Source organism: Ochotona princeps, chromosome 14, assembly GCF_030435755.1.
Source record: "Ochotona princeps isolate mOchPri1 chromosome 14, mOchPri1.hap1, whole genome shotgun sequence".
Classification (NCBI taxonomy): domain Eukaryota; kingdom Metazoa; phylum Chordata; class Mammalia; order Lagomorpha; family Ochotonidae; genus Ochotona; species Ochotona princeps.
In genome coordinates, this window is record NC_080845.1 from 58,339,816 (window position 1) to 58,357,987 (window position 18,172).

The 18,172-nt window shown below is 42.3% G+C and overlaps 1 protein-coding gene across 1 annotated transcript in view; it reads left to right on the top strand.

Annotated features, from left to right (window-relative positions):
• SPTLC1 (serine palmitoyltransferase long chain base subunit 1) overlaps positions 1-18,172 on the top strand; it is a 48,168-nt gene that overhangs the window by 11,979 nt on the left and 18,017 nt on the right. Inside the window, exons 6-8 of the mRNA XM_058672800.1 lie at positions 5,900-6,032; positions 12,399-12,528; positions 14,851-14,940. Coding sequence (XP_058528783.1) covers positions 5,900-6,032; positions 12,399-12,528; positions 14,851-14,940 — 353 coding nt within the window. The remainder of the gene's footprint in view (positions 1-5,899; positions 6,033-12,398; positions 12,529-14,850; positions 14,941-18,172) is intronic.

Consider the following 18,172-nt stretch of genomic DNA (forward strand, 5'->3'; position numbering starts at 1 on the left):
GTCCATTTGGATCTCTTGTGAGTGACAGGAACCCGAGTCCTCAAGGCATCAGCTCCTGCTGGACTAGAGGCAGAGCAGCTGCAACTTCAACCACACCCTCTGGTAGGAGACTTGGATTTATGCAATGGCCTGCTGTACCACAGTGCCTACATGTTCTTTTTATTTTATTTTTTTTTGAAACCTGGATACTATGGAAAATAGTTATATCTGTACAAGTTGGTTTTGATAAATTATTGATCAGCTTGTTATAGTTGATCAGAATTTTTGTTGCAACAGTATTTTGGCACATACAGGAGCATCTAGAAGCAAAACGGCTTTCTCCCATTGTCTTTCAGTATTTTTGTCCCTTCTGTCAAAGCACAGAAACAAGCTGATGTGAGCATCCGCTGCCATTTACTGAAGCCATAAGAAATAGATATTCATCCACATTACCAAAACTACAGCAGAGTAATCAGGACAAACACTGCCAGCATTTATGATGAAAAAGTACTGGTTTAAAAAGTGGTAAATATGACAGGAGTTACAGTAAACACACTGTGTATGTCTTTCTGAAACCAAAATGAGGAAAGATCTGCCATTCTGCCAGATAACACACTGCTCAAAATGCTGTACAAAGGACCTTGAGTGCAGTAGGTGTATCACACGATGAAAATTCGGCTAAATAACCGCATTGATTACTAAAGGAAATCAGTTAACATGTCAGTACTGTATTGGAAGCATCATTAAGACAAATAGAGATTTAGTAATAAACTGGCCAGAACTGTATTCTGTAATGTGGGCTTTGCTTAATGCAGAAGAGTATCTCTACCATTCTAAGAAAAGCTGTGAAATCATACTCGTCCTTTCTGTAAGGAAGTATCACAGGTCTGGTGACAGCTGTATGCCTCTCGCTGCATACCCAGCGATCCACCCATCGAAATGATTCAGGCACAGTGGGGGAGACTAAAACAGTCCCTGTATGAACATTATCACTTAGTTGGATTCTTTTCAAAATTATAAATGTAAAGCACAAAATCAAATGTACACTTAAAAGTACACCTGTCCTATGTTATATAAAAAAACAGACTTCAAACTGCATGCTTACCATAGTAGTTTCTCATGGGAAGGTCAATGAATGGGATTTGCTGGGATTTGTTTCTTTAACGCTGTGATGCAAAACAATTGCGTGCGAAAAGCAAGCTTCCCCAAAAGCAGTGGAGTGCAGCTACAGCATGCTGCCACTCTGGAGCTTCCCAGAATTTCCAACAGGAGAATAACCACTGCAGACGCCGTCTTGACGGCCTTCCTCCATCGTGACAGCTTGCCTCCTCTGTTCTGGGTCGTACTCTCCTGCAGGTGTCCGAGTGATCTTTTCAACAGGCTCCTCAAAGGCATGTGGGACACTGTCGCAGCTTTTTGTGCTTGCCTCTGTATTTCTTGTTTTTAATCTATTCAAAGCTTTTCTGTGATCTCCCAAGCTCCTGATGCCCTAGGGTTTGTAACGTGTATATAATGCCTACCTACCTTCTTGGTCTTAAAACTACATCAGAAGGCCGTTGTTAGGTAAGGTTTCACGGACAGCAGTGGTAGCATTTTATTCTGTGTAGAGCCAGTAGCAAACATGTTCACTTGGGTAGTTGTTTTTTTTCTTTTTCTTTTCTTTCTTTTTTTTTTTTTTTTTTTTTTGAGGAAAGTATTTTTCATCTTTTGTTTTAGTCAGCTATACATGACTGCATGTTTTAGTAGGAAGAGTGTCTAGTTGTAACATTCCTCTATCTGCTGCTGCTTCCTGCCAGACTGAATCCCAGTGCTGTCAGGTGTGGGATACAACAGTCACTGCTTACACAACTTGTAACACACTGCTAAGGTGCTTGTGAGATTCTGCATGTGAACACCTGTTGGAAAACATTCAGGACTATGGGAGGGTTTGGGGAGGGGTGGGGAGAATCCCAGTACCTATGAAACTGTGTCACATAATACAATGTAATTAATGAATTTAAAATAAAATTAAAAAAAAAAAAACATTCAGGACTATACATTTTAATGCATTTATAAGTACTGTTATTTGTACTTTAAAAAATTACATAGTTTTTTTTTTTTTTTTTTTTTTAAGAAAAATACCTGTGTAAAAGTCTGAAACCCTTAAGAGAAAATGAGGTTGGTCAGTTGTTTCTAAACTGTTGTAAGATTGGCTTTTATGGTTTCCCACCTTGTCGGAAAGAGGTTAAACACATCTGAATAGAAAGAATTCTTCAGTCGGTGATCAGAACTTAATCAGAGGAGAGCTTAAAGTGTAGTCCTTTTACACTACACACATTGTGGGGTTTTTTTGGTTTCTTTATTTTGTTCATTTGAAAAGCAGAGTTACAGATAGGCAGAGGCAGAGAGAGCTTTTCCATCTGGTGGTTCATTCCCCAAAAGCTGCAGTGGCCATGGACAGGCCAGACTAAAGCCAGAAGCTAGGAGCTTTTTTAAGTCTCCCATGTGAGTGCTGCGGCCCAAGCATGTGAGCCATCCTCTGCTGCCTTCCCAGGCATGTGAATGGGGAACTGGATTGGAAGTGGAGCCTCTGAGTCTCAAACTAGCAGCCATACAGGCTGCTGGCGCCGCAGGATTCAGCTTAAGCTACAGTACCAGTCCCATCTATTGTTTTAATTGAATTTACTGTAGAGCAGAGGTAGACCATCCAATTCCTAGGCTGTGTAGAGTCTGCAAAATCATTTGGTCTGTCTGGCCCTGCAAGGCAACCATCGATGACTTTCCTAAAATTCAACAAGTCTGCAGTAGGCTAAATTTTAAATTATTTTGTATGGGCCACAAATGATGTTGTAATTGCAACTGGTTCTTGGCAGAAAAAAAAAAGGTGCCCCTTCAGTCCTGCAGTAGAGTGTGTTGCTCAGTACTGGGCACAGTAATGTTTCATCTGCAGTAACCTGCATTGCTTTTCTACCAGTCCCTTCGGGATGGTTCTGCTCTTAATCCCATTTGGCAAAGGAAAGTACTAGGAGGAACAGCATTTTCAGACTTGTCCAAGTGCACATCTGGTGATGAGGGGAAGCCCAGGTGTGAACCCCCCACAGCCCAGCTCTAGTCGGAGCTTAGGATGATCACGCAGGCCAGGCCTGCTGCCTCTCATGTTCTGGTTAGGAAGCCACAGCAAGTGCTGCTAGACTAGTGCCAGCTTTCTGAGTGCTGCTCTGCCGCTGGGAGCTGGAGACTGTAGTGCTTGAGTTTCGTGCAGTTAGTGAAATGGATCCCACCCGTAAGAGACATGAGCATCAGAAGTGGAGGAGCTGTGCCTGGTGGCTTTCCTCCCTGCTGCCTCACCTCTCCGAGGTTGAGAGTTTCTTCATTACACTGAGTAGCATGAAGAGAAACAAGTTCTACAGGCATCGTATTTACCTGTCACAAAACCTGCTTTATAAGGCTGACATCAGCTGAAACCCAGTGTCTTTTTGATATGAGCAAAGGCCTATCTTCTTGAAACTGAGATGAGGCAAGAAGCAGTGAGTCATTGTTGTGTTGGTATTGAGAGGTTCTTGACGCTGCAGGATAAACAGCTGTGAGTATGGTGATGGGAGCACTTGTGGATTTTCCATCAGCTAAATATTTCAACCTACACCAAAACTGTATTCAGTTCCACAGTCTCAATACTGACCAGTGAGAAGAGTCATTTGAAACTAGGACATCTGTGATTTAAAATCCCTTCTGTAATTAACAGAACCAGTTTACCTGTGTCCATAGTATATTGCTCTTTTTGAAATGGAAATGTCAGATGAAAACAGTTCACCCAGCTTAGTCATCCGTCTGCTGAATGCATTGTTAGGGTTTTTTCAAAACCACTGGAGGCAGACTTACACTGTAAAGTTCTGCCTGCTTGCTAGGGAAGTGAGAGGCAACAGGTGGTGCTCAGAGAACACCACAGAGAATGGAAGGGAGACATGTCTAAGGAACACCTGCTTAGCTACCTGGAGGTGGACTGGCACCCCTAAGTCCTTGACTACTTTCCTCTTTCTTGCTGGATTTTGCCTGAAACATTTCACTGGTAACCTCTGTCCGTGAAGGCAGGAGTTGAAGATGTTGGCCACTGTGTGATTTAATGTCACAGAGTACTTACAGGTTTGCAGGGACACATTTGTCTGAATGTGGGATAAAATCCCTCATTTATTTAATATTGACATGATGAAAAGTATCCTAGCTTTTAAAGTACTGGAACTGGTAGTAGAAATCAAGTAATACTTTATGATTTTTTTTTTTTTTGCAGTAGACTGTATGCTTTTCAACTTGCAAATGGGAAGAGGCGTGCTTAATATTTTATCACTGCTTGCTGTTGGGACGAGATAGTCAATTTTAACAATGTGGTGATCCCGTAAGAAGTTTGTAATAAACCACATTCTGTTGGATGTCATCAACAACCTATACCCAACATTTACTTAGAACTTTCTAGATCTCCTGCCTTTTGTAAACGTGAGTCCCCTCAGTGCTCACACCATAGTTCCCTCCTCTACCAACCGAAATCTGCCTCTGTGGCCTCAGGTCCTCTCCTCCCTGCCCCACTAGGTTGCTGTCGCAGTCTGAGTGCTCTTGCAAAGGCCGCGTGCTGAAGCTCTGATCTAGTCCTCTGCACATTCATCCTCCGGGCTGAGCTCAAGGGATTGCTGCAAATCAGTTTCTTACCTCAGTAATGTGCTAGTTTAAGACCATTTTGAAGTTTTAAGATTCTGAGCAGGTCATTGGCCTGTTTTCTCTGAGCCCCACTCTTCCCTTCCTTCTAGTTGTGACCTCTTGGCTCAGCCTGGAAGGAGAAAAGCTATCAAGAACCCTGATTTTAAGAGGAAATAAAAACAAATCTGTAATCCCCAAGATTAATTGACACATTTTCTTCTTTAATTTTATTTAAAAGGCAAAGTTAGAGGAGAGACAGTGAGATCTGGCTACCGGTTCGCTCCCCAAGTGGTTGCAGTGGCCAGAGCTGAGCTGATCCGAAGCCAGGGGCCAAAAGGCTCCTGTGGGTGTGTGGGCTGGTTTCTGCTGCCTGCCACAGTCAGCAGCTTAGCCTGCTGTGCCACTGCACCAACCCCCATTAGTACTCCTCTTAAGCTGCTGCTGTCAAAGGACTGCTTTTAAATATTTAGCGATTCATATGACAGATCTTCCATCTACCATTTCATTCTCCAGAGCCAGGTAGAGGCGAGGGCAAAACCAGAGTGTGCGACTCAAGTCAGGCCTCCCACGAGAGTGGCAGAGATCATCATCTGCTGCTCCACAGGGTACACGTTAACAGGAAGCTGGAATTGGAACTGGTGCCAGGGGCTCCAACTCAGGCACACAAAAATGGAGTCCTGGTACCCCAGGTGATGTCTTACTGGCTTTTCCACATACCTCACATTTCTGTTGGTACATGAGTCTGAATTCCCTGGTACACTTTTAGGGATTTAAGCTGAAAGTGGTGTGTCCTAGGAAGGGCTGGCAGGTGTCACACTGATTTCTGACAGACTGCTAGAGATTGTTGAAATTATAAGAGGTGTCTCGTCTTGATGCAGGACTTTTTTTTTTCTTGCTTAAATGCGAGGATACATTAGTCAGTTAACATTAGCTATGGCACAGCGTTAGCATTCTTGAATGAGGGAAATTTAAAGGGGTAAAGCCAGTGGCTCTTAAATCCTTATCTTAGAATAATACGAAAGTAGAATCATCCAGGAACACCTTTTCCAAAAAGATGAGCAATCGATTTAGTTCATCTATTTCAGAAATAGTTTTGCCCTAAAATTATTTTAATAAATACTGTATATAATTTATTACTTAAAAATAGTTTCACTTTTTGCTTTAATTAATAATTAAACTGCTTATGTTTTTTTATTCTTTAGTAGAGGCAAAAGTTATAAAGTGATTTAACTGTTTAACTTTCTTGTTGAAATAGATGTTCATTTGGATTTGGAAGACCGCTTGGCAAAATTTATGAAGACAGAAGAAGCCATTATATACTCATATGGGTTTGCCACCATAGCCAGTGCTATTCCCGCTTACTCTAAGAGAGGAGATATTGTCTTTGTGTAAGTATTCTTTACAGTTTGGAAATACTGACTGTATTAGAGAGTTACTTCATTAGAAGCTGTCTACCAAGAGCATAATCATTTTTAATTTATTTTCTTTCTTTCCATTTTTTTAATTGTATTTTTGACAATCTTTACATAGTTAATTAGGGCACAGAAGTTCAAGGGCTACAGAAAAATGGGTAAAACTATCATTTCCACACACATTTTTTTTTTAAAGATTTATTCATTTTATTATAGCCAGATATACACAGAGGAGAAGAGACAGAGAGGAAGATCTTCCGTCCGATGATTCACTCCCTAAGTGAGCCGCAACGGGCCGGTGCTGCGCCGATCCAAAGCCGGGAACCTGGAACCTCTTCCGGGTCTCCCACGCGGGTGCAGTGTCCCAATGCCTTGGGCTGTCCTCGACTGCTTTCCCAGGCCACCAGCAGGGAGCTGGATGGGAAGTGGAGCTGCCGGGATTAGAACCGGCGCCCATATGGGATCCCGGGGCATTCAAGGCGAGGACTTTAGCTGCTAGGCCACGCCGCCGGGCCCAACACACATTTTTTTAAATTACATTTTTGACAATCTTTACATAGTTAATTAGGGTAAAAAGGTTCAAGGGCTATAGGAAAGTGGGTAAGACTATTATTCCCATATTGTTTCCTTCATGTTTAAAAGGGGGTATTAAGGGAGAAGCCCCACCCAATTTCCCATCCTCCCCAGGTCCCGGATGTAGAACATGCTCCGAGGTTATTGCTCAGGTGGTTTTGATAGTTCACCAGTTATGCATCGCTGCCAGTCTTGCCACTCCAAGCACGATGAGGTCGTTGAAGAATCCACTAATTGACATAGTCCATCCTAGAGTCTCCTTTTGCCCAGTATTTCGCTGCCAAATATAGCTGAGATGATTGATTGACCTGTTCTGTCCTCTGTCTTTTCATGGTTAGGGTTCTGAGTCCGGCATTTCATTTGGGGGATCCCCAAAGAAACTTTGTCTGAGGTGTTCCCAGAGCAGATTCTTGTATGTACTAGCAAGCACAGGGCCCGGCACAGTTCATTGCCCTGATCAGCTGGTGGTTGCAATTGCTGGGTCGGTTCTGTTTTCAGCCCCGACTTCCACTGGAACCAATGGGTGTTGCAGTCCAGCCTGATTCTGCCCAGCACAAACTCGGCCCTCACATAAACAGTGGGAGCTGCAGCCTAGTCAGAGCGACCCATAATAACCCCCATCAGGCCTGCCCCCTACCCTGGTTTGCCGGTGTGTGTAGCAGACTAGTCCAGTCTGTCCAACATCCCATTTGGCTCTCGTAAATGTCCATGGGTATTAAAGCTTAGTTCCATCTAACCAGCTCAACTATCCAGCCCTCATGGATGTTGTTGGGTGCCTCTCTGTCTAGCCACCCCAGTCCCTGTCCTAGTTTTCGTGCCCTCCCGTGGGAGTGGTAACCCAAGAGGGAGGAGCCCACTATTTCCCTTCTAGGCCACTCCCACTCCTGGATTATGCACTCTCCAGGTGGTTCTGTGGTTTGACTTGACAGAATTAGTCGCCAGTGTGCCATCTTCTGCCAGCTGATGCTGTGGCTAAGCCCAAACAACCCTCACCCATTCTAATTTTGTTTGTACCAGTGGGAACAATTAGCCCAGCCTGGCTTTTCCCTGATCTAGCGCACATGAGGCCCACAGGTGTTGTAACCCTGCTTAGTCTGGTCTGCCCCCATCCCAGCTCACACTCTCCAGTGAGAGTAGCTGTCCAGCAGGGGAGCCCCCCCCTTATTGTCCTGCCAGCTCTGCCCCCTCCCTCCTGGTTCTTACATGTGCTGTTGGGCACTGCAGTCACATCTGGTACAGGCAACCTCACCTTGTCATTCCGTATTGTGCACTGGTTTTTGTTGCGACTGAACCTGGCTCGACCCACATTCTGTTCTGGTGTTTGGATTTGCCAGTGGATGCCGAAAACTGATTCAGCCTGGTCTTCCCCCTTCCCATGCCAAATGTGTGCCAGTGGAATACTTTCCATGGCCTGTTCTGGGCTGTTTCTTATCATGCTTCTTGCACTTACCTGCAGGGACTGTGTCCTGCCAGAGGAGTTGCCCAGTCTCCTCCATCGGAACCGCTCCCAATGCCAGAATTTGCGCATACCAGGGGGTCCATGAGCCAGCCCCACTCAGTTCACCTCCTGTGTCCTAGTAGGAACAGTAGCCTTTCCTGACTGGCCTTCAGAACAATCTGGTTCTTACTGTTGGATGTTTCAGCCCAGCCATGGTTTGTTCATACCCACATACAACTCACACATGGCTCAGTAGGGGCTGAGACCTAACCTAGCCCATCCCACATCTACCCTGCTCCTCCAGAGCACCAGATGGTGTTGGAGTCTGACCCGGCTCGGTGCATCCAACCCCAGTCCACACTCATGCCAAGGGAGACTACAACCATATCCTGATCAGAAAACAGCCCCCATTCCAGCCCACACGCTTCTTGGTGGGAACCTCAACCCAGCTAGGGTTGTCCCCTTAGCTCCCCAACTGGGCCTGTTCCCAACCGTAGATCACGCACATGCCAGTGGTTACTTTGACTCAGCTTGGCACAGCCCCTCACATGTCCTAGCCCCTGCCTTAGACACTGTGGTTTAGCATCCCTGGCTCCCGCAGACCAGTAGGTGTTATAGCCTAGCTCGGCATGACCTGCTTTCCATCCTGGTTTCTGATTTTGCTTGTGAGCTAAGCATTGTTCAGTCCTGCCTGGTCCACCCTGTTCCATTACCAATTGACACATTACCCAGCTGTTGGAGCTACTTTGCCCAGCTTGTCCGACCCTCAGGTCTGGACCATGTGTTCACCAGCAGAAGCTGTGACCCGCCAGGGAAGTTTCCCAAGTTCCTCCACTTGACCCACTCCTTGACCCAGTTCTCATCCAGTGGGTTTTAAGCCTGTGCCTGGCATAGTCTGGCCTTCCATTTGGCCTTGTATGAGCTGGTGAATGTTGCAGCCTGGCCTACCCCACATGATTACCCCAGATTAGAGATGTGAATCTTCTACTCAAAGGGTGTTTAACAATGTCAGTGGTCACTTATCTACCATTGGATTGATGTCCAGTTGAGATGTACCATCTTCCCCTCATAAGTCCATGGTCATGTCCTCGTGAAAGTACCCCCATTGCATGACGGAGTCCCTTGGCTCTTTGTCACCCATCTCTCTCAGTCCTTGACCTCTGCAGACCTTGCTTTGTGGCTTATTAGGGACACTGGAGTCATGAGTTAGGAATGTTCTTGGCTGCCCATAGGCAGATCTGCACACTGGTGCAGAGAGTGGTGGAGCGGTGAAGGGAAGGGGCAGCAAGCAGCTGAGCAAGGGCTGGCCCAGTCCAGGCAGCTGACTGCACCAGCCACAGCATCTGTCCCTCCAGCCCAAACCTCTTATCTTTTAAGATAGCTGTTAAGGGCTCTCATTTTAAGTCTCAAATTTACTTTTGTTTCCTGTTTTTAAGATTTATTTATCTGAAAGATTTACTACGAGAGAGAGTGAGGGGAGAGAAAAACAGAGGTCTTACATCTGCTGGTTCACTCCCCACATGGCTGCAACTGCCCGGGCTAGGCCAGGCAGAAGCCAGTAGCCTCATCCATGTCTCCCACATGGGTGCAGGGAGCTAAGCACTGGTTGTATTCACTGCTGCTTTTACAAGCACGTTAGTAGAGAGCTGGATTGTAAGTGGAGCAGCCAGAACTAGAACCAGTGCCCATGTGGGATATCAACACTCAAGGCAGTGGCTTAACTTGCCACACCACATCACTAGTCCCGGTCCTGTTTTCCTTTTTAACACCATAGCCAGAGTAATCTTTTAAAAAATACAGATCTGATTAAGTCACACTCCATTTAAAGTATTTAGGAGTTTCCATCTTTCCTAAAATAAAGACCTAAGGCCTTAATGTAATCTTGTGGGTACCTTTGCAGACTTCCCTTGCACCATTTTCCCGCAGGTGATGAGATTGCTTGTTTCCCATTTCTCCTTAGGGCCTCTGCACTTGCTGATCCTGCTGCCTAATCTACTGTTCTTCCTGCTTAAAACTTGCTCACCTTACACTTGCATCACCTCCGCAGGGGAGCCTTCTTCAGCCCCTGAGAACAGGGCAAGTCAGAATGTGGTGTCTTTCCCAGCCTGCTCACGTGGACACTCACTGATCATGCTGAGACCTCTCTCACACACACATTCACACCTTGTTCTGTATACTTGCTTCTGTCTCACTTTGGTCTTCAGTGGCGTTTAGAGCAGTTTGTAACTTTGAATCGCTTTTTGCTTCAGTTTTCTTGCTAAGAAACTGTGGCCTCTGATTGTCTTACCATTTAGGAGCACCTAATAATACGTAGTGATCTAATGAGTGAGTGACTGACTGAAATCTAGCATTCAGAGAGGGCTCCAGCTGACTGAGAGTAGCCTGGCTCCCGCGCTGCCGTACTTTCCCAGCCACAGATCCTTGCACTGTGCTGCTGCTGAGCTAACTGACCTGCCACAAGCTTTAGACTCACTCGTTTAAATAGTGTTTCTAGGGTTTATAAAAGCATGGTCAGAACTTGCATGTCATTCGTTATTACTTTATGCAAGCACCCCATTGTAAAACCGTTTTTGTCCTAAAAAAATGTTTGTTACATGTGAACATGTATACTTCCTTTGTCAAATAATAAATAATGTGTTTTCCTGTTTATTTTTTTGCTCTTAAGCCTAAGCTAAATTTACTTCCATGTATTATACCAAGTCTCTTAAAACTTTAGTTTCCATTGAGTCATTAGAAACTCAATTTTTCATGGATAGGATTGGTTTGAATGCAAAAATAAATGCTAAAGATAAATACAATGTTTGGAATTGGAATTTGAAAACTCCCATTAGGCACAGGCACTGTGTTTGCACCCTTATTTCTTCCTTATTGAATAGTGGCAATACTTCAACTGCACTGGGTTCCAGTACAGGGATCAGTCAGGTGTTACAGTCTGTGCCATCTTACTTTCTATACCCTTTTAAATTAGTCTGTTTAATTCTTGTAGAAAGTATCGAGAAGTCTGTATACCGTTTAGCAAGTCTGGTTTTTTGGTTTTTGTTTTGTTTTGTTTTCTGACTGCTTTCAAGCATTTCCATGTTTTGGCCTCTGTTGGTTTGACTTTTCTTGTTTAGATTTCACTCAGCCTCTTGGGTGGGCTTTTTGTTTGTTTGTTTTAAGTTGAGCACTTTTTTTTAGCCTCACTCTTGTTTTCCTTTTTCTCTGAGCTCTAATAATCCAAATCTCTTGTAATTCTACTGGCTCTACTCATTGCTGAGTCTGTCTTCTGTCTGTCGTACACAGTGAGTGATTCTCCTTGTTCTGTTTCAGTTCACTGGTCCTTGTCTCTGTCCCCTCCATGTTGCTGCTGAGGTTTTCTTATTTTTTCAGTTCTGATACAGAATTCTTCCCCATATATTCTTTTGCTTTGGTGAAACTGATCTCATTTATTGGCATTTATCATATTCTTTCATGCTATTTGATATCTTTTGATTGTTGATGTGATAGTTCTTTGTATCTTGGATATTTTCATATTATGTTATCCTTTATTTAAATCGTCTGTTGATTGGCTTTTCCTGACATTGTGAAACAGGGAAAGAGTCAGGATATGGTTATGTCATGATTGCCAGCACTGGGGCAGAGGGGGTTAATCCAGGGTCTCTGTTTGGCTTCCTTCCTTAGTATCCAAGGTGAGAGTTTCTTGTCTCCGTTGTTGGTAACCGCTGCTAAGCCTTCTCTACACTACTCAGGTGGGAGCGAGTCGGGAGCCCCACTGCGTCTAGTCAGAGACGAAGCTCAGTCTGTTGGTGTTCATGAAACCATATTCTGGGCCCGCTCGGCCCACTCTGCCAGGGGAGTTGGGTAGCTTTTCAAGGGTTGAAGTCCTGGTTTCCCACTCAGCCTTGCCTGACAATGATGTTTTTCCCTGGTTTTGGCTACAGAAAAGTGGTTATTACCCCACGATTTCTGTCTGGCAAGGCTCCAGTTGCTTCTCATAGTGTAGCAATGGCAGAGTAACATGTCAGTAAAATCAGAGATGCCACTGATGCTAAACATGCACCAGGATCATATGTATTTCATATGAAAGTGTGTAAGGTAATTAATAGAACCGCTGAGCCAAGAGGAATGGTGGTTTCAGAGAGGCAAAAAATGTGAGCTTAGAATAGGTTTAATGTTGCAGTTTTCTGGAAAGAACTTGTAAAGTGAAGTGCTAACAGGACATCCGAATGTTCAAGTGTGTTTAATTACTTACTGTGTTCACATTAGCAGTTGGAGATGTGAACAAAAGCAGGCCTTTTTCTGAGGATGTTGACAAGGTCTTTAAACCCTAGTTTGGTGGGTCTCTCTTGCAGAGATAGAGCCGCCTGCTTTGCTATTCAGAAAGGATTACAGGCATCACGTAGTGACATCAAGGTATTTCAGCATAATGATATGGCTGACCTGGAGCGACTACTAAAAGAACAAGAGATTGAAGATCAAAAGGTATGAGTCTTTTGAAGAAAATTATACAGTTCTTTTATACTTTCTAACCAGCTAAATTATATATGAAATGGTAATTTGTCATTGAAAACTTGCCTGCAGATCACATTTGGATATTAAGTAAAGGCGTTCTTGTTTATTAAATGTGCTTCGTGTTGGAGAGCCAAGTCTGATTGTAATTGCCTTGTCATTGCCCTAATTACATATAGCAAATTTGCAGGCAAGTAATCCAGGCAGCTTTCTACGACAGAAGGGCAGGGGTAGGGAGAGAAACAACAGTATGCACTGGGACACTGGATAGGCGAGGGGATGTATGGTCTCAGATGTGCATAACACCAGAGCTCATTGGGGTTTTAATGAGATGCACCTATTCATCTAAAGTAGACTTCTGTATTTCAGTATAAATCATGGCAGCACATTTTAACATTAATTTATGAACAAAGGAACACTCTTTCATCCCATCACACCTTCCTCTTGGAGCTCCGCACAGCTACTGCCTGTGAAAAACCCCTGCCAGTCTCCTGCAAGAGTTCCTGACCGACAGCCTAGTTTTCAGTTTTTCCTCTTGGGAGCCCACATGGCCCCTGCTGCTAGTGGTGGTAGTGGTGGTGGCTGCGGTGGCTTGGAAGCAGCTCCATTGTGTTCTGATTAGAGTACTACAGAGGGAGATGTGTCCAAAGCACTGCCATTGGAATTGGAATTTATTTCCCCCTGACAATAGTAATGGAAGAGATAGTGGTGTTCTGTGGCTCAGCTGAAGGACACTGGTATGAACTGCCCTGGGATCTGGGAGCCTGGTCACCTATGCTTTGTCTCAAATACTACTATCAACAGGCTGTGCCAATGTAAATAACCCACAAAGGTGCTCATCATGTTAATTTTCCATTTTCCCAAATATTTGCATTATTCATTTAGGATCTTGTTGTCTTTATTTAGATAACAGCTTAAGTATGGGACTTCATGAATATACAATTATGATGAATATGCATGGATTCATCATTTTATGCTAGATCTGTGGTAGGCCAGTAGTTTTTATTTATACAACTTTTAAAAATATGCAGGGAAAAATATCTTAAATTTGAGACCATTCCACTGGTTAATCTTTTTCTATAAATTATAAAAATATGTGCCTTACTCTGATTCAGTAATGAATCCAGCCTCACCAATTGAAGAACACAGCTTTGGAAATTAGGACAGGGAACCAGTGTGTTGTAGTTTATTTTACCAACTTAGTTGGTACAACTTTGGAGACTATATTCAAGTTTTGTGGGTCTTTTATTGAGATTTGTAATTCCTGGGACTGGGGCTGTGTGTGTGTATATGTGTGTGTATGTATAACAAAAAGTAAAATCATCTTAGGATTTACCTATATTCTACCATTTTTACCTTTTTTAAAATTTGTAATGTATTTTCCTGTCAACAGTAAGCTTTACATTTTGGATTTTAGAAGTGCTCTTTTTGAATCTCATTTTCATCTAAATAATAAGTTTGGAAACTCCTGAATGTTTTCTCCTTGAACATATCTCTACTTGAAAGCAAGTTAAAATACTGCTTGGATCGTCTCTGGACAGGGTCAGAGTGTCTGTAATATTGGTCCCAGTGATGGGTCAGTAGGAAAGGAAGAGTTTCATGGTTTTAGAAGGTGAGGACAGTGGGGTGATTTTTATTTTGTTTTGTTTTTGTCTTTTTTTTTTCTGCGTTGTGACTGCTGGTTATAGAACATTGGCAACACATGCAAGGAAAATATGACCTAATGACGGTCTCTTACCCTCCTCCTCCCTCCCCCCCCAACCCCGTCTCCATTCCGACAGTGATGATGCTGATCTTTGTTATACTTGTTTATCTTTTAGATAAATATATAGGCATCTAAATGCATAAATACTAGCTACACAGTTTTGCCTAAAATATCACCTTGGTCTGAAAAACATTTTCATATTCTCAGACAGTTCCCTTAGATCCCTTCCCAGTCATTCTAGAGTTGGAAGGTTTATTTGTGTTTTAATGTTCTCAAAATTCCTCAGCAGTGTGTGTGTGTGTGTGTATGGGAGAGAGACAGAGAAGAGAGAGAGAGGTACCTGTAAGGGTAATCAAAAAAATTCATGGAAAATGTATGTCATAAAAGGCAAGCTTTTCGAACTCCCCTTGTAATAGTGAAGATGAAAACCATGTTACTTGTTTATCTCAAAGGCAATCAAACATTGGGTTTTGAATTCATGTAAATAATTTTTAATCAATAAATCTTGTAAAAATATTGACGAATGTGTAATAGATTTGATATTGGGAGCCACTGAAATTTAAGACATCTGTTCTATTTTTCTTGTAAAGAATCCTCGCAAGGCTCGTGTAACTCGACGTTTCATTGTAGTAGAAGGTTTATACATGAACACTGGAACTATTTGTCCTCTTCCAGAATTGGTAAGGAACTGTGTTTAGTTTTCAATGTCTGGACTATTTGGCAGAAATACCTTTTGTTTATGTTGAAAAGTCTTACTTTTAATGTATAACAATTGTACTGCTTCATACAATAGATATTGTAAGCATCTTAAGTATTAACAAGGAAAATGTTAAATGCCTTTAAAGAGCAATTAAGACTTAATTAGCTTTTAAAAATCAACTTTATTGTGGTAAATTAACATGTAAAATGCACCAGATGTACGATGCCGTAAGGTTCAACAGATGTATACAACCCAGTCACTGCTTCCCATAGTCAAGACACAGAATACTTCCATCACTCTATAAAGTTCCCTCACGCTCTTTTTTAAAGATTTGTTTATTTTTATTGGAAAGTCAGATATACAGAGAGGAGGAGAGACAGAGAGAAAGATCTTCCGTCCATTGATTCACTCCCCAAGTGAGCCGCAATGGCCAGTGCTATGCCGATCCAAAGCCGGGAGCCAGGAACTTCTTCCGGGTCTCCCACACGGGTGCAGGGTCCCAAAGCTTTGGTCCGTCCTCAGCTGCTTTCCCAGGCCACAAGCAGGGAGCGGGATGGGAAGTGGAGCTGCTGGGATTAAAACTGGCGCCCATATGGAATCCTGTGGCATTCAAGGCGAGGACTAGCTGCTAGGTCACGCCGCCGGGCCCGAACCCTAGTTCTTAATAAACAGAAGATTCTTACCCATTGAGAAGTCATTTTCCATTCTCTCGGTGCCTTACCCTGTCACTCAGCTGCTGAAAATCCACAGTCTAATGTCTGTCTCTAGGATTTACACAATCTGAATATTTGCTGTAAATACTGTCATGCATTGTTCAACCTTTTTATGGCTGTCTTCTTTTACTTAGTACTTTTTTTTAAATAAGCTTTTTATTATTTGAGAAGTAGACACAAACACAAATACAGATAAGACATTTAATCTTGTTGAGCTTTTTTTTTTTTTTAAAGATTTGCAAAGAGAAGGAGTGAAGGAAAGACAGAGGAAGATCTTCCATCCACTAATTCACTCTCAAAGTGGCCGCAGTGGCCGGAGCTGAGCCCATCCAAAGCCAGGAGCCAGGAGCTTCTTCCGGGTCTCCCATGCAGAATTTCTGGCTTTTTTTTTTCTTTCTTTTTGAAAGCCAGAGAGATAGATTAACTACCTAGATGGCCCAAATGGCTAGTTCTGGGCTGTCCAAAGCCAGGAGCCAGGAACTTCATCTGCACATTTTTGATTAAATTCATCAGTGTCTGATTTTTTTTTTTTCAAAGATTCTATGTTGAAATTATTTTCTTCATTTCCTTTTTGTTCACTACCTCGTTTATAGAGCGTGATAGGTTTCTTGTGTTGATCTTGTGTAACTGATTTTATTAGTAAATGTAGTGGTTTTTTTGTTTTTACATAGAAGATATCTTCTAATGTGGTTTTACTTCTTTCCATTTCAAATGCCTTTTTTTCTTTTTCTTACCTGGTTCACCTGGCTAGCACTTCCTTTGTGCTATTAGCTAACAAGGGGGGACATTGTTGTCTTGTGTCTGATCTTGGAGTGCAAGCTCAGTGCTTCACCGTTTGATATGGTGCTCCCTCTTGACTTTTCATGAATGCCTTTGCCAAGTTGAGGAACTTCCTTCTTTTCCTATTATTGTTTTTTATCATGAGAGGTGGTTAATTGACTGTGGGATTCCTGTTTTATTTTAATGATCTTTCTGTTACTATGTCGGTACTGTTGCTAAATATTTTCTATAAGGTGAATTTTGGAAGCTGATAATGTCTCATTGATATTAGCAGATGGAAAAGAATCAGTGTTGAGAAGGTGTAATTCTTCTAAAATTAGTTTGGTTTTGGTAAAAATTCAACCAAACGCACAACAGAAACCACTCCCTGACCCCCAGCAATCTGACACTAATTGGCAAGAGTAGTCAGTAATATTTTAACGGTTGAAGACACAGTCAGAGATTTGTGATATGGCAAATCATTAAATACTTTGTGCACTGTTTCTGTAGTTTTAATGGAAGCTCTTTGTCATTAAGCCTATAGCAATTAAAATTAGGATTCTGGCACCAGAAAAAGATGCACAAATCAGAGAAAATCTTGAGAGCCCTACCACTTGTTGTGTCACATATATGTAAATTTAATAGTTGGTAATTGTTGTATTTTAAATCAGTCATAAAACTGATTCCGTACCATTCATGGATAAATCAGTTACACATGTGGAAAAATATACCTGTAGCCATATACTGTATATGCATTTTCTAATTATGGATTGTGTTTTGTTTTTTCTTTTTTTAAGATGTGAAGTAATTAGAAAATGATACATATACACCTAAACCCCTAGATGAGAAAGGAATTTTTTATAAACTCAGAAATGGGAGAAAAAAACAGACTAATACATAATAATGAAAGCATCCTGAATTTTAAAAGTTCATTGAATGAAAATTACAGCACAGCCACTAAGGTGATAGAATCTACCTTTCCCCATGAATGTTTAGATATAGGCAGACCAATTTCTAACAGATCACATATCTGTACATTTAAATGTTTAAATATTTCCTTTTTAAAAATTGGAATTGTGCTATCGCTTATTGAATAAAATCAAGTCATTTTAGAGCCTCTGTAGTCGGTTTCCATTATTCTTGGTGATCATTTTCCATAAAGTCATCACAAACTGAAGTGGGAAATATCCATGTATTCCAAATATGTGGTTAGGTTTCTGTGAGCCTTTCCATCAGTTTGATCAGCTGCTTACTACATTAGCTTGTTTTTAACGTGTTGCTGTTTAAAGGCACTTTATTTCATACATACTGTTGGCTCACTCACACTGGACTTTTGGTCTATGACCTTATAACTTGTGCTTGAAGGAAGCTTCCCAGATTCGTGTATTTTCTCTCTAATACATGTCATGACCTTCATGTGCTTAGGGACAGGACACTAGGCAGCGCTTCAGCTGGGGATCATTTTAAACAGTAAAATTACCCCCCAAAAAAGCCTCAAAATAGAGGAAATGTCAACGCATATGTAGACCATGGAAAAGATACTTGTTTAGATTTCAGAACTGGTACTCAGTCACTCCTGTGGCATTGTACATCAGATCTCTCTCTTTTTTTTTTTTCCTTTTTTTGATTATGTGGGGGGAAGGGCCGAGGATTGGGGGAAAGTGGGTAAGACCACTGTATCTCTAATTTCTTAATAACTGCAGCTATACATGACTGAAAGGTGCTCCAAGTTTTGGTCTT